At 37.7% G+C, this 14143-nt stretch overlaps 1 protein-coding gene across 2 annotated transcripts in view; it reads right to left on the bottom strand.

Moving 5' to 3' along the window:
• Window positions 1–6207: 6207 nt before the first annotated feature.
• Window positions 6208–14143, bottom strand: part of WASL (WASP like actin nucleation promoting factor) — a 61919-nt gene continuing 53983 nt past the window's right edge. For both annotated transcript variants that reach the window (XM_033098937.1, XM_033098936.1), the window contains 2 exons: window positions 12390–12498; window positions 6208–7369 (listed from right to left, as the gene is read on the bottom strand). In XM_033098937.1, coding sequence (XP_032954828.1) covers window positions 7308–7369; window positions 12390–12498 — 171 coding nt within the window. In that variant the 3' untranslated portion in view covers window positions 6208–7307. The remainder of the gene's footprint in view (window positions 7370–12389; window positions 12499–14143) is intronic.

Genomic DNA, 14143 nt, shown 5'->3' with positions numbered 1-14143 from the left:
ATGTACCTGGCAGACAGGGAGCTACAGTGGTTAAGGGTACGTCCTTTGTCTTCAGACCCAAGTCTGAGGCTCAGCTCTGCCATTTACTAGCTATTTCACTTTGTGCAAATTGTTTAACCTAAGTTCCATTTGCCTTGGCTGAAAAATTGGGATAACTACATCATGTGTGAAACAACACTTCGTGCCATGCCCAGCCCTTAGTAAGTGTTCCAATAAATACTGGTTAGTGTTATGATGGATCCTTTTAATCATGATTTTTCTCAAAAGGAAAAACATCTCCGTGATAAAGGGTCTGGAGTGGAAGCAGCACAGCTGTGGATTTTGAGAAGCCCCTTTAAATGGGCTCATCTTTGTCATCAAAAAGTAGTCTGGTCTGAAAGTAGGGCAGTACCCACATTACAGCACCTTCTGCAGAAAGGAGACAGCGTCCGGAGATGCCCCCTGAGGACGCCAGAGTCGTCTACACTGGGAATTCCAAACTCAGTGGGCAGCTGTTGACGGTGCCCTCTGGGGAGAGTGTTCACGTAGCGCTGGGAAATTTGTTGCCACTACAAAGCAGGACCAACATTTGAAGGTGTTCTTGCTGTCATTCTTACAAGAAGTCCATGGCATTTTCACTTCCCCGTACCCCAGTATCAACGCAAAAGCTTCAAGAACCCAAATGTGGAAAAGCAAATCCTCTTCTGTGCATTTGATACCCCTGTCCTCTTCATTACCTGACAATAACTGTGAATTTTGGTCATGGGGAGGGAAGCAGGAGGAGATGGCAGGAACCATAAAACAAGAAACTGTATTTAATATTGAAAAGAAATTGTGTATTTGAAAGCTTCTTGCGCCAAACTCTCAAAACAAAAAAAATTCCCTTAGTTTTTACAATACTCATCCCTCGCCTCAATTTTGTGGAAAATCTTATCAACACAAAGATACAGCAATGCCTTTCACATGCTGAAAGGTCTTCCCAAATTTTAATGTCAAAGCAGTTCGTGTGTGAGGGTCATTATTGCAATTCTAACATCATATATCACAAATCAAGCCCAAGGTATGAAGATAATGTTACATGTAAGTGTTAACCAGCCACACAATGAAAAGAATACAACCACATTTTCTCCCTACAAATTACCCCTTTTCAACAACCTACCAAAGCCCACTGGAGTTCAACTGAACGTAATGGTTCGTTCTACAGAATCAACACTGAACTCAAATTCACAGTATCTGTTTCTCCCCACTCCTCTTCTCCTAAGCAGGCCACTGGGATGATATTTGATTTCATGTTTAGATAGTTGGGAAATGAATAAATGTGTGGAAAAATATGGTGACTCCAGTTTTTCTCCTGTTTGGGTTCTGCATAAGAAAGTGATTAACGTGAAAAGTAAAAGGGATGCTGAACGGGCTCAGGTGGTACCTAGAATTTCTCTTTGCAGATAGCCTACCTGGTCTAAACCGTCAGGCTAAGCCAGGCAAGTTGGCTGTAAAAGTTTTGGGCACTGGTGCAGATCTAAGGCAATCATCTGACTCAGAATCTACTTGAACTTGCCCTCATAAACATGTTCTATAGCATCCAGGTATTCCACCATGCTGTCCATGGAAAGCCACTTAAATTGACTCATAAGATGCTCCATTTACAGGTGGCTTGGAGAGTGGTTGTTAACTCTAGGACTATACTTACTAGATTTACTCATAATTACTTCACTATTAATGTTAACTACATCACAACCTTCAGCAAATATCCATGGCAAAGTTCAAAATAGTCTTTAAAAAAAGAAAACCATTTTTTGAATTTTCCACTTGAATGAACTGGTGTAGACTGAGCTTTAGCTGAGCGTACAACCAAGAAAAAGTGGGCCCTTTTACATTTACATCCTTGCTCAATAAACAAACAGAAAACAAACATCCTCTTTCATGAGCTTCTTCCTAATTAGTTTCCATCCTTCAAAATGGAGGTTCTAATACACTTAATTTTACTTGCTCAGTGTTTTCCCAATCACCAATCTTAAAAATCTGCTTGTACACAAATTCTTTCTATTCTTGCCTGCTTAGGCTCCAATCCTGAAAGAGAGAGGGCGAGAGAGAAGGTGGTTTCTTTCCAGGTTCAGAAGCTGATTTAAGGAGCTAGTTAGTTGCCTTGTAGGCAACTACACAATTGAGACATTCTGAGCAGCTTCCTATTTGTTTCCCTATCGTTAACTGGACATAATGCCTTTTCTTTTCACTTAGTTTGTTTCTTTTCAACACCACAAACACTAGCTGTTTTAGTTCCCTTTTTTCCAATAAAGGTAAAGTACCGGCCACCAAATTAGAACTTCCCCTCTTCCCACTGAGAAAACCAGGAAGTTGGATTTCAAGTGTTCCATTCGTCCTCATGCTCCTTGGAAGAACTCCCGGTCTTTAAACTGACAGTGCAGCTGTTGACTGAAAATTATACAGAAAGATTAATACATTCTCAAGCTAATGTTCTGTCAGGCAAATTTAGTGTGAGTTTACAAAACACTTATGTTTAAATAAAGGCCCATTAAAAAACATCCATAAGGAACAAAAATAATTGGGATGTAGAATGAAAAGTTCAATTTCATTTCACCATAGTACTAAATGACAGGACTGTCTGGTGATGACCAAATGCTTGGACCATGTGTGACCGCCGTCACTGAGCCAAAATATGATCACATGCCTCAGAGTCAGAGGCTGGCTCCCTAAGTCAGCCAGCTTTCCCGGGCAGAGCCAGAAACAGGGTGCTGGTGGCTTCTATCAACAGCCAGGTGACATGTGAGGAAGGGTGAAATTTATAGCCATAAATCTTCCAGAAATAAAGTAAGTCTGCAATTTATCCATAATTCAAGAAAAATAGAAGAAGAAGAAAAGGAAAAGAGAAAAAACAAGGATAAAACAATGTTATGGTGCATGAAAAAAAGAGTACCTCAACTAGAAGTCAGATCTGGCTTCAAATATTAGCTCCTGCTAACTGGCGGGGCAGGTCCCTGGACCACTCTGAACGTGGGCTGCCTCATCTGGAAAATGAGGGCTTAATGTAACCTGATGTCCAACTGTCTTTCAGTTGTTAAGTAAGTATTTCAGATTTAAGGGAGTAGGGGACCTAGCTTACCCCTACCGTGATATTTCACGCCCCTCACATATTTACTCTTAATAAAGAGTTGTTTAAATATGGTGATACTGGTGCTTAAAAAAATGTTTACACTTAGGCCTTGATGAAAATCCTCACACATCGAGAAATAACTGAGATAAAATTGAATTTGGGTCAAGACATGCCAATCAATTCAAGACAGGAAATAGTGTCAATATGACACTTGGAACTTCAAGTGCCATAATGCAATTTGATACTATTAGAACTGAACTTACTCTTATGTAGAAAGTTAAAAAAAAAAATCCCTACTAAAGTAAGTGTAAGAAAATTTTGCAGTTAAAAATGAAGGGACCACTTCAGATTAACTAGAAATTCCCTAATACAAAAATACCTGAGTAAACTAAAAACCACCTGTAAGCTACTCTCTATTTTACTCAAAATAGTTGTGTGCTATTCCTATCTTGATTTGTCAATCTTATTGGTGGAGCACGTGGCCAGTTTCCATTTACAATGGATTCCTGTGAAACTAAATACCGTATCAACAGTTAGTATGGCCACTGATGCATATTTACAGAAAAAAGATCTATGGCTGATTCATTTAGATATGTTTTGTTATAAAGCCAAAATTTCCAACAGGCTCCCTCACGGCAACGAATGATACCATATTATCAGAGAGAAGAAAAGGCAGACTTAGCATGAGCTGCAAGGTGTTTTTCCCATCATATTCATAGCAACTAATTTACTACACGTTTTCTCAGCGGCTTCATGAAAAGCAGTTAAAAAAAAAACAACATGAATAAACGACCAAGAGATTACAAAAAAATACTGTCTTTTGGAGGTAAGAGGTGACAATGTCAATAAAAGCGTGCAAAGCAAAATTTCTCAACTTTTGCATGAAGTGTTCCCTACTGTACTATAAACAGGCTTTATCTCTATAGTCGTCCTTTAAGGACTCCGCTCCTAAAAAAAGAGTAAGTTATTTCAGGAATCTCTCTGTTGATTAGATAAATAAAATGTGACAAGAGAAATTCTGAGGCACTTTTCTCTTTAAAATTTTTGAGACAAGTTTAGTTAATACATTCTTAAGTGTTCATATTTGTACAACAGAAACATTTTTTTAATAGAACATATTACTCTTGAAATGTTCCTTAAATTTGGCTAAAGCTCTAAGAAGGCATTCTGTAGCATCCTACACACTGGATTCCATAACTTAGTTTAATCGTCAGACACCCACTTGTGCCATCCACGGTCAGCAGAACAAAAAATTCTATTTATCAAAAACTGAGTTTCCTGTTTAAAGTAAATGCCATCTTTAGTACCGTTGATGAAGAGCTATTTCAGTCCCACATGAACTGTTATATCTGGCTTTTACTGAAAACTACACCGGTACACGTCAGTATCCTTCTGATTTAGGAAACTTCACATTTCTGCTCCGTGAAAGGGTTTCGGTTTGACCTTGCGCTGGGAATGGTCTGAACCACAACAGAGGCCTCCAGGGAGCTGCTGAGCAGCTGTCGCATTTCCCAGCAGAGAGGGGTGTGACATTCTTCTGTTCACCATGTTTATTTAACGGCACACTAACTCCCAGGCTGGCGGTCTGCTGAAAACTCCAACCATTATTATTCACCGCTGTGTACCTTTACTAGACAGTTGAAGAGATTTCTTATCCATTTGAATCTTAACAATGAATAACACACTATTTTATATATTTGGGTCAAATTAATTTTATTATGCTCCATGATGAATTGCCACCAGTGCAACATCCTATCCACTATACATTTCAAAAAAAAATTCACATACTAAACAAAATTTCAGTTGATAAATGGAAACGAATGATTGAACGTCTTTATGAATCTCATACATACAATATGTGGCTAGCTGAAATTGTCTATCACGTAGCATTTAGATATAAAAAGCCTCATGCTAGGTTGTTAAATGTGAGGGCTGTCAGACAATCATTTAGCTGGAGCACACAGTGGAGGCTGCCTGGCAGTGCCACTGCAGGTACAGAGCTGCCCACAGTGCAACGCGGTGGAGGACTGAAGCATGCAACCTTCACGTCGAAAGTGACTCAGGCACCGTGCCCAGACCGAACGCCACAGTGGCTGTGTTTCAACCAATAGTAATTCAGACTTTGTGCAACAACAACAAAAAGTCTTTTTATCTTTAAGAATAAACTCAATTACCTTTGGCAAATTTTACACCCATCTTACAAGTTCAAAATTGTGTTTCCAAGTCAAAGAATTGATATCCTCTGCTGAGAGTAGCTCCTGATAAATATTTATCAGACCAAAGTCAGCTGGAAAACCCTGAATTCCTTGGCCAAAAGTTAAGAAAGATCTTAAATTGGCATTACCTTAAAGACATTTCTAGGATATTTAAAATGCTTTTTATAATGTCAAAAAGAAAAAAGAGGAACATGTTTAAGATCCCTTATAGTAATTCTGCTGCTCGGTTCACCACTTGCACAAATTCCTCCTTTTATTGGTTGGTAGCTGTGCAGCCTCCTCCACAGCAGACTCACTAAGCTCAAGCCACAATAAAAACTATAGTAAGCAGAAAAAGGTTTCCAGCAGCAGAGGGCACTGTTTTTCCAAAAAACAAAAAAGTCTAGAATCTTTCCCATATGCTTAAATTACTCTTGCAAAGACGGAACATTCTTTGAATAACTTAACTGTTTTACTGCACCACTTACTGCTTTCAGCAACAAAACCTTTTAAATTATTTCTTATGAGAACGAGATGCATGATCACGAGAGATTATGTGATAATTGGTGAAAATTCAAGCCACATCTCGCAGGTCCAGCCTGTCAAGATCATGCCAATACTAGATTTTGGTCGGTATAATTCTATAGAGCTTAATTTTTAGTGGGCTATTGTGACTACAGTAATGAAATACATTTGGAACTACATTCTGCATATGACTCAATGTGAGAAAAAATGTGTCTGTACTTAAATCAGATCATTTTTCTACCTAAAATTTAAAGTAGGTAGGTATGATAACTAGCACTATAAATGTGAAAACCACCTTTAGGCAGATTAGTGTATTGTAGAGAGGCAAGGAAACCCTAATTTCAACATATCATTTAGTATACATAACAAATGTGCAGGTTGTAAAGTTTGTTTTTTTTAAATCTATCATTGAGTTACGTGTTCCAAATATAACCCTTCACCTGACATTTGACAAAAACCTTGAGAAATTATAAAAATTAAAAACAAATAGCATAGTAGGTTCCACATTACAGTGAATAGCTTTGCCAACTAGATTAGATTTTCTCGGTTGTTATTTTTGAATACCTTGATCTATATGAATTGCAAAATAAAAATACTTAATTTCTTATTTTTATAATGTTCTGATGTTCTATAGCATACTTAAATATTGAAGTAATCATAATGTATAGTCTCATTCATATAAAAGAAAATTATCCCCAAGACCGCTGCTCCGACTCGAACACTTTACGTAACATTTGTTTCAGAATAATACCAAAAATATTTCTTAAATTTTTGCCAAAAAGAGCCTGCCACATTTGCTATCACAGAAAAGTAACTTCAGTCAAGTACAGGTATGTAAGGGCTCCTATGAATCCAGCCTCCAAACGCCACTGCTACACAGCAACAGCCAATGCTGCTGTCATAGGTGTGTCACCATTTCCCCGACTAGCATCTCCGTAGTGACTTCTGCAGACCATATTGCTAACATCTGAGAAACTGCATCAGTGTAGGGATGTCTAGAGAACTGTGCAATGTATCAGCTTCAACATTCACATAGCATTGTGTTCAAAACGAAGGGGCTAACTAAACTAAGGTTTGCATCACTTAAAAAAGAATGTAGCGCTATACTAGATCTTAATAAGAAAATTTAGGTACAGAAAAAGTAGGGTATGAAAATAGTGTCTTCCTTCTGGCATTATAACTAAATTACATTAAGGTTTTTGTCAGTCTCACATATTATATTTAAACTCCCTTGTTGATGGAATGAAAAATATTCACAAATTCAGTGAGCATCCTGGTGTAAACTTGCACACAACAACAGGGAGTAGCTTTGTAGAGGATTATGACAAACCTTTACAGAGTAAATGAGGTATTGCACAGATTAATAAAAAAAAAAAGCAAAAAAGGCAACAAAAATATACAGCAAATTGGTAGAACATTTACATGATAATTTTACAGAATCCATAGACAGAAAGTAGTGTTTAGTACTTCACCTTAAAAATATATATATAATATATAGATCAGTCTTCCCATTCATCGTCGTCCTCAAAATCTTCTTCGTCATCTTCATCCTCATCCTCATCTAGAAGAAAATCATCAAGACAAAACCTATGTGTAAATAAAATATTACATAATTCTTGGGTGATTTCTCTGATTATTCAAATTCTGAAACACAAACCATTTGATACCTGGAGGAATAGTTATTAAGATAGTTCAAAATGGATCTAATAAAACACATCTAAAGAGTCTGAGTTTTTGATTAGAACAAGGAGTCGTAAGACGTGAATTCTATCCCTTAGTATCTGTATCACAAATTTCAACCTCCGTGTTTGTGTGTAAAATCACATTTAGGTTGCCCTCTCAAAATTTTAGACTCACATATAGCAAATTCAATGTCTTCTTGTATTCTTCACATGGATTCTCAAACTCAAAACTTTTAAAGTTTTATCTCCTCCTTCAACCTGCTTCTCCCCCACCACCCTCATCTGTCCTCTGACAATTACCATTCTCTCTCAGGTGTTTAGGCCAAAAACCTAGAAATTACTATTGATACCTCTGTTTTCACCATCCACCCACATCCAATCCATCAAGTTTGTTTCTTTTCACCACTTCCACACCCCTGTCATATCTTTCTTGGATTACTGCAATTCTATAGGCCATTTGCCTTAGAGCAAATAAGAGTGGTATTTAAATTTTAAGTTTAAACGTCTCACGGTTTCGATCCTTGTGGAAGCCTTGCAGTGGGTGGCCACTGTTACCTGGGTAACATCTGATGTGTTACCCCACTCTACAAGGCCTTCCATGATGTGCCCAGGTACTGTCTGCCCCCCACCAAACTTTCCTCATAATGCTCTTTCCTTCAATTCACTGTTTTTAGATGCCTGGCCTTCTTTCTGTCCCTTACACATGCCAAGTTTATTCTTGTTTTAGAGCTTTTGCTGTAGCTCTTCCTTCTGTCTCGATGAGTCTTCTCATCATTTAGCTTCACTCAAAAACCACTTCTGCAGAGACACCCTTCCTGACCATCCTATGTAAACTATAACCCTCCCCCAAGATCTGTAACCCTCTCATTTTCTTTTCCTCACAACCTGCACTCACACCTGAAATTCTTCTATTTTGTTCACGAATTTGTCTTCACACTAGAATAGAAGCTCCACGACAGCAGGGGCTTTGCCTGTCGTATTTAACACTGACTCCTAAGCATCAGAACAGTGATTCCAAGAAGCTGCTCAATAAACATTTGTTGACTGATATCACCAAATTCTATGAGCATTCTTCTACGTTATACCAACTTTCCATAATTACTGACCTGTTAACAACTATAGACCGCATAAGACCATGAAGGCCAAGTTTGTAAAGCACTTGATAATGCTTTAGTAAAGAGCCAGCAGGGACTGAATATGAGACGTATCTGTGGGCCAGAGGTACAGAAGACAAAACAATCTTTTTCCTCCTGTAAAATAGATTGGTGGAAGGAGTCTACAAATAAATACTTGAACTCTAGTATTAGAACTTGGAAATTAACAGAAGCCAAAAGGAGCAAAAATATCTTCCCTTTGCCCTAACCTAACAATTTATTATTGTTATTACTATTATTTTTAAAATTTAATTAAGCCTGATGGTTAGCTCTAAATTGTTACAGAATTTATTTGGAAAGGACGTGAATCAACTTCATGCTAACCTGTTTATTTTTCTAGTAAGAGAAACAATTTGTTACCAAACGCTTTTGCTTGACCTGCTTCGCAGAATCCACCTGGAGAAAAGCACCCAGCACGTCCAATGCGGAGCGTCCTTAGAGGATGACGCAGACAAGCGTTTATTAGCACCCATGGTGAGGAGGAGGAAGAGCTAATGATTCTATCATCACAGACTACCACAGGAACAATAACAGTTAAAAGAAATGGGGCCAAAAATAAGTAAAAACCACCTTATACATTCGTTATATCAGCATGGCTGTAAAAAAACTTACTATAGGATGATATTCAGCAGAACCCATAGGCTTCATAACAGAATGCTGTCTCATTACCACGTATTCACAGTAACCTTACATTCTCCTCTTCCGAGCAGGAGGAACTTTTATTTATCTTGTTGACATTAGCAGCTATCAAGAATCTCCCTGAGCGTGTGAATTTTCCATCTGAAGTTACCTCTTTTTCTTTTCCTATTCAGCCCAAACTTGGTGGTGATTAGTAAATTGTGTTTACTCTCAACAGTCTTAGTTAATTCTCTTGCCATCTCAAGCTTCTGCCACATGATTCAAAAGTTCAATAATATTCTCTTCTTTGTGCCAGCCACTGTATTTATTTGGTGATACATCAATGGATAAGCAACTTTTCCCGCCCTCAACGTGTCCTGAGCCGGGTGTGGATAAACGGCATACGATAATCATATTTTTTATAATAATGTCCACGTCCATTGCTATGTCTTAAAAGAACAGTTCAGCTAAATTTTCAGCACCAAACAGGTCAAAATATCATGTTTTCAAGAGAAAAGTTTAGTTGTCTGCTCATTTAGAAGAATGTAAACTAGCAGACAAATGCTTTCTGCATAAACATTCGGAGAAGCAGAAAGTCTAGGAAAACAAAGGCTATCTTTAAAGAAAGGCAGTAAAAATACAACTGACATACTGGTAAGCTACCAACTCCAGTTATAATTCCAGTGACAGGAGGAACCTCATCGACAGGAAGCCACGAAAGAAACAGAGCAGGCAGTCCCCAAACCCTTTCTACCCTCCTACTCTCTCATGAACCCACTAACCCTGCTCTTTCCAGGTCACCGACGACCTACCGTCGGCTATAGCTAAAGCTTAGTAACACATATTCCCTGGTTTTCTCGACCTATTGGACACATTTGACCCAGAAGACCACCCTGATCCTCAATCAAAAATGTCTTCATTTTGCTTCTAGGATACCACATTCTCCAGCCCTCAGATCTCATCAGATCTTTTCTATTTACATCCACTTCTTTGCTGGTATTACTCAGCTCTATAACTTTAAATACCAAGTACATCTTAATAACAACCAAATGTATATTAACAGTCCAGACCTCTCCCCTGAATTCCAGACCCATAACCAAATGCCTACTCAATACCTGTATCTGAATTTTTAATAAGTATCTCAAATTTAATATGTATTAAATATTAAACTCCTAATCTTTCCTTTCAAACCTACTGCTCCTCCTCAAGTCTTTGCTTACTCCATTAATGAAAATTTTCACCCTTTCAGTTGCGCAGGTTGAAAATCTTGGGGAGTCATTTCTTCACTCCTCTCTTTTTTCCAAATATCACTTCTAATCCATCAGCAAACCCAAATGACCTCAGGATCAAATTATAAGCAGGGTCCGACCACTTCTCATTGGTGCTACCAATGAGTCAAACCTCCATCACGTCTTGCCTGGCTCTCCGCCTCTGCTAAGAACCTTCCCGTTGTTTCCCATCACACTCATGGCCTCCAGGGCCTCACTACTGGCCCCCTATTACCTGTACGTCATTCCTTCCGACTCTTTCTCTCCTACCCTTGCTCTAGTCACACTGACTCCTTCACAGTTTCTCAACCACAGGGACTTTGCACTTGCTGTTACTGCCACCTGAACACACTACAAGTTTTCTACATGGCTTCCTTCTGGTACCGTCTCAAATGTCACCGCAGCTACGTGCATCACCCCATTTCAAAACGAACTTCCCTCCCACTGCCTGTAGCTCCTTATAGCTCCCTTCTCTGCTTAACTTTTGTCCTTGGTTTTTATCACCATTTAACATACTGTATAATTTTCTAACTTATTTTGTTTATTGTTTGTTTTTCTTTCTCACTGAATGTATTCTCCACGAAGACAGGGATTTTTGTCATTTTATTATTTTATAATTACTCCACAATAAATATTTGTGGTTTGAATCAGCCTATTCTATACTTGTAACACAGTAAGGGAACAAATATGTCAACTTAAGGAAAACAAATGTTGCTCCAGGATCACAGATATCTACATCCTTAGAGAAACAAAGAGAAGGGAAAAACATTTATTGAAACCTACTACCGTGTTTCCCCGAAAATAAGACCTATCCTGAACATAAGCCCCAGGTAAGATTGTCAGCCAGATGGATGCATTTAGTATGTTACGACGATGTTCCAGAAGATGACATGACTGTATTTGAATAAATGTAGACTGTTGTACATGAAAAACTAAGACATCCCATGAAAATACGCCCTAATGTGTCTTTTGGAGCAAAAATTAATATAAGACCCGGTCTTATTTTCAGGGAAATGCGGTATAAGACCTGGTCTTATTTTTCGGGAAACATGGTATGTGCTAGGCAACATAGCACATTTTATTTCTTTTATTTAATCCTCACATCAATCATATGATTTATGAATTTTCTCCACATAACAAGTAAGAACACTGAGGTTCAATGAGAAAATGATGATTTAATAAGAGCAAAGATCTGTTTCTATCTCGTGTATCATGCTGGAGAAGCTCTTCAGTAAACCTCAGCCCCTACATCAGCGAAACCCATATCCTTCCTCTTTATAAAAAGCAGTATCTACTTGCATGTCATGTGCATATGCTTAATAATAACCTCAAAATAGGTAGGAGTTTATGCAAATAAATCTTTTTAAGAAATGACAAAAAAGACCAAAAAAAAAAAATCCCAGGAAACAAACAAACAAACAAACAAAACTTTCGAATTCTTTAGCAAACTGCAGAAACGGTGTAAATTATCTAATTGCTCAGCCTGAACTCTCATAAATCCAGGAACTGCCTGGATTCTTTTATGTCACAGGAATGTCAGGAATGAGACCCAGGAATTGCAAGCCTGTTTAGAGGTTGTCTGCCAGCATTCTATCTGTACTGCTCGGTACAGGAAAAGAAACTGCTGTTTTTCCAAAGCTGTTCTTCCAATTTATGGTTATGGCTGTGGTATTCTGACATCCATTAAGCTTTAGACTAGTCACAGTGGTTGACAACTTTTAAAAATATACCCCAAAATCCACATCAATAAGTTATTGATAGCAGGGAAAAGCTACTACAGACTGAATCCTAAAATAAAAAGAAAAATAGAGCTCAAACATTCACATTCATTCAATATACATATACACGTGCTAATATACCTGAAGAATGAATGGCTTTGCTCCTTTTTTGCATCACTTCCATTAATGCACCCACAATTCCTGAAGTGGGTGCCGGTGTCGGTGGTGTAGACTCTTGGCCATCAGATACCTTGGAAAAGAAAGTTAGCAAAATTCAGCACTAAATCCTTAGCAAAAAATTTTTGTCTCCAGAAAGTCTTACTTTCTTCGAATTAGTTCTTAATGTAAAAGGAAAACAAAAAAACAAAACAAACAAACAAAGCCCAGGACAGGATTAATTCAACTAAGAAGAAATAAACTGCTGCTTTACTTAAAAGAATTATTCAAGATATACTTCCTCCCTTCTTAATGTTGACGTCATCAATATATCTCCAAATTTAGGTTAACAATCACACCCTTTCTTGGTGACACTTGCCCTCGCACCGGGGTACTTCTGTACACGAGCCTTACTTAGGTGGTGACGCCATTGAATACAACACTAAGGTAATATTGAGATTCCTAGAATTGCTAGGTGAGAAGCAGGATTAAGATACGTGAGAGCAGCTGCTGAGACTTACGCTCTCCTGGAGACCCTCAGCGTTATTAATCATTCAGAAAACAGCTCCCTTCTCATAGCACAGAACTTCTCTGTAAGGAGATGAGCTGGGTAGCTTTCACAATGTGCCTCCCTCACAAGACAACCAACTCATTCTAACTCAAGTACTTCTCTCTGCTACAAAATACACTCTGAGGAAAAAATATTCGTATCAAAGATTCCCATTAAAATCTAATTTCTACACAAAGTTATCCCTAATTCCAACACTCATATTAAAAAAGAGACAATACAGAAGTCTGTAGAGATTCAGGAAAAAAAATCCCAATTTAGAAAGGAGTGCTCTAAGTACACAATGACTAAAATGAGCAGTTGTTCATACAAAATATTCATTTTTTTTTGTCCCTGGATTTATACATGTAAAAATATTAATATTAGTATAATTAAAAGTGAAACAGCACAGCTGTACTAAATAATTATACAGGTTTTAGGACAGATAGGTAGATAACTATAATTTGAAATTCTAAATCATTTCCCAAAGAAAAATTACTTTATTAGGACAAACTTTACATTTTGGTCTTTACAACTCTTCTCCTAACACTTCTTTTCTTTCTGGACTTAAAGATTTTTAATAAATATTCAAAGTATTAATACTTCCCAACAAGACAGAGACCCAATCGTTACTATTTAGGTTTTCAGAGACTGTATATTAACTATTACTGTTATAGAAGTGCCACAAACAAAAAAGATGACAGACATAGTTTCAGAACTTTGACTTTCAGCAGGCGGCTTTAGAAAGCAGCACCCAGTGGCAAGGGGACAGTGGGACTCCCCTTGAGCACAGCAAGACACAACCCTGTCACAAACTCGTTTTGGAAGCGCTTACTTGACATAGTTCTGAGTACCAGGAACAAGGAATTCAAAAATGCATGTAAGTAAAGACTTGTGTACTTCTTGCCAGCTTTTTAAAGTAAATCTGTGTTAGTCATATTCATCACTGACTAAACTGATGATTTACATAGAATAGTTAAAGAAACACGGCCAGTGAAATTTCAACCACAGATTGGTTATCTTTTTAAAAATGAAGTAAAATTATGGACTCAGATTATGTGTGTAACATACCAATCATTCATTGATTATGCACTTTATGATAATATTACAATGCAATCAAAAGGAAAGTGATCATTTAGGATGAAAATGGCCTACTGTCCTACTGTTAGAATGGAAAACATGTTTCTAAAAC

Source organism: Rhinolophus ferrumequinum, chromosome 26 (genome assembly GCF_004115265.2).
Source record: "Rhinolophus ferrumequinum isolate MPI-CBG mRhiFer1 chromosome 26, mRhiFer1_v1.p, whole genome shotgun sequence".
NCBI classification, from domain to species: domain Eukaryota; kingdom Metazoa; phylum Chordata; class Mammalia; order Chiroptera; family Rhinolophidae; genus Rhinolophus; species Rhinolophus ferrumequinum.
The sequence above is the reverse complement of the archived record's forward strand: the minus strand, read 5'-3'. Positions and strand labels throughout refer to the sequence as shown.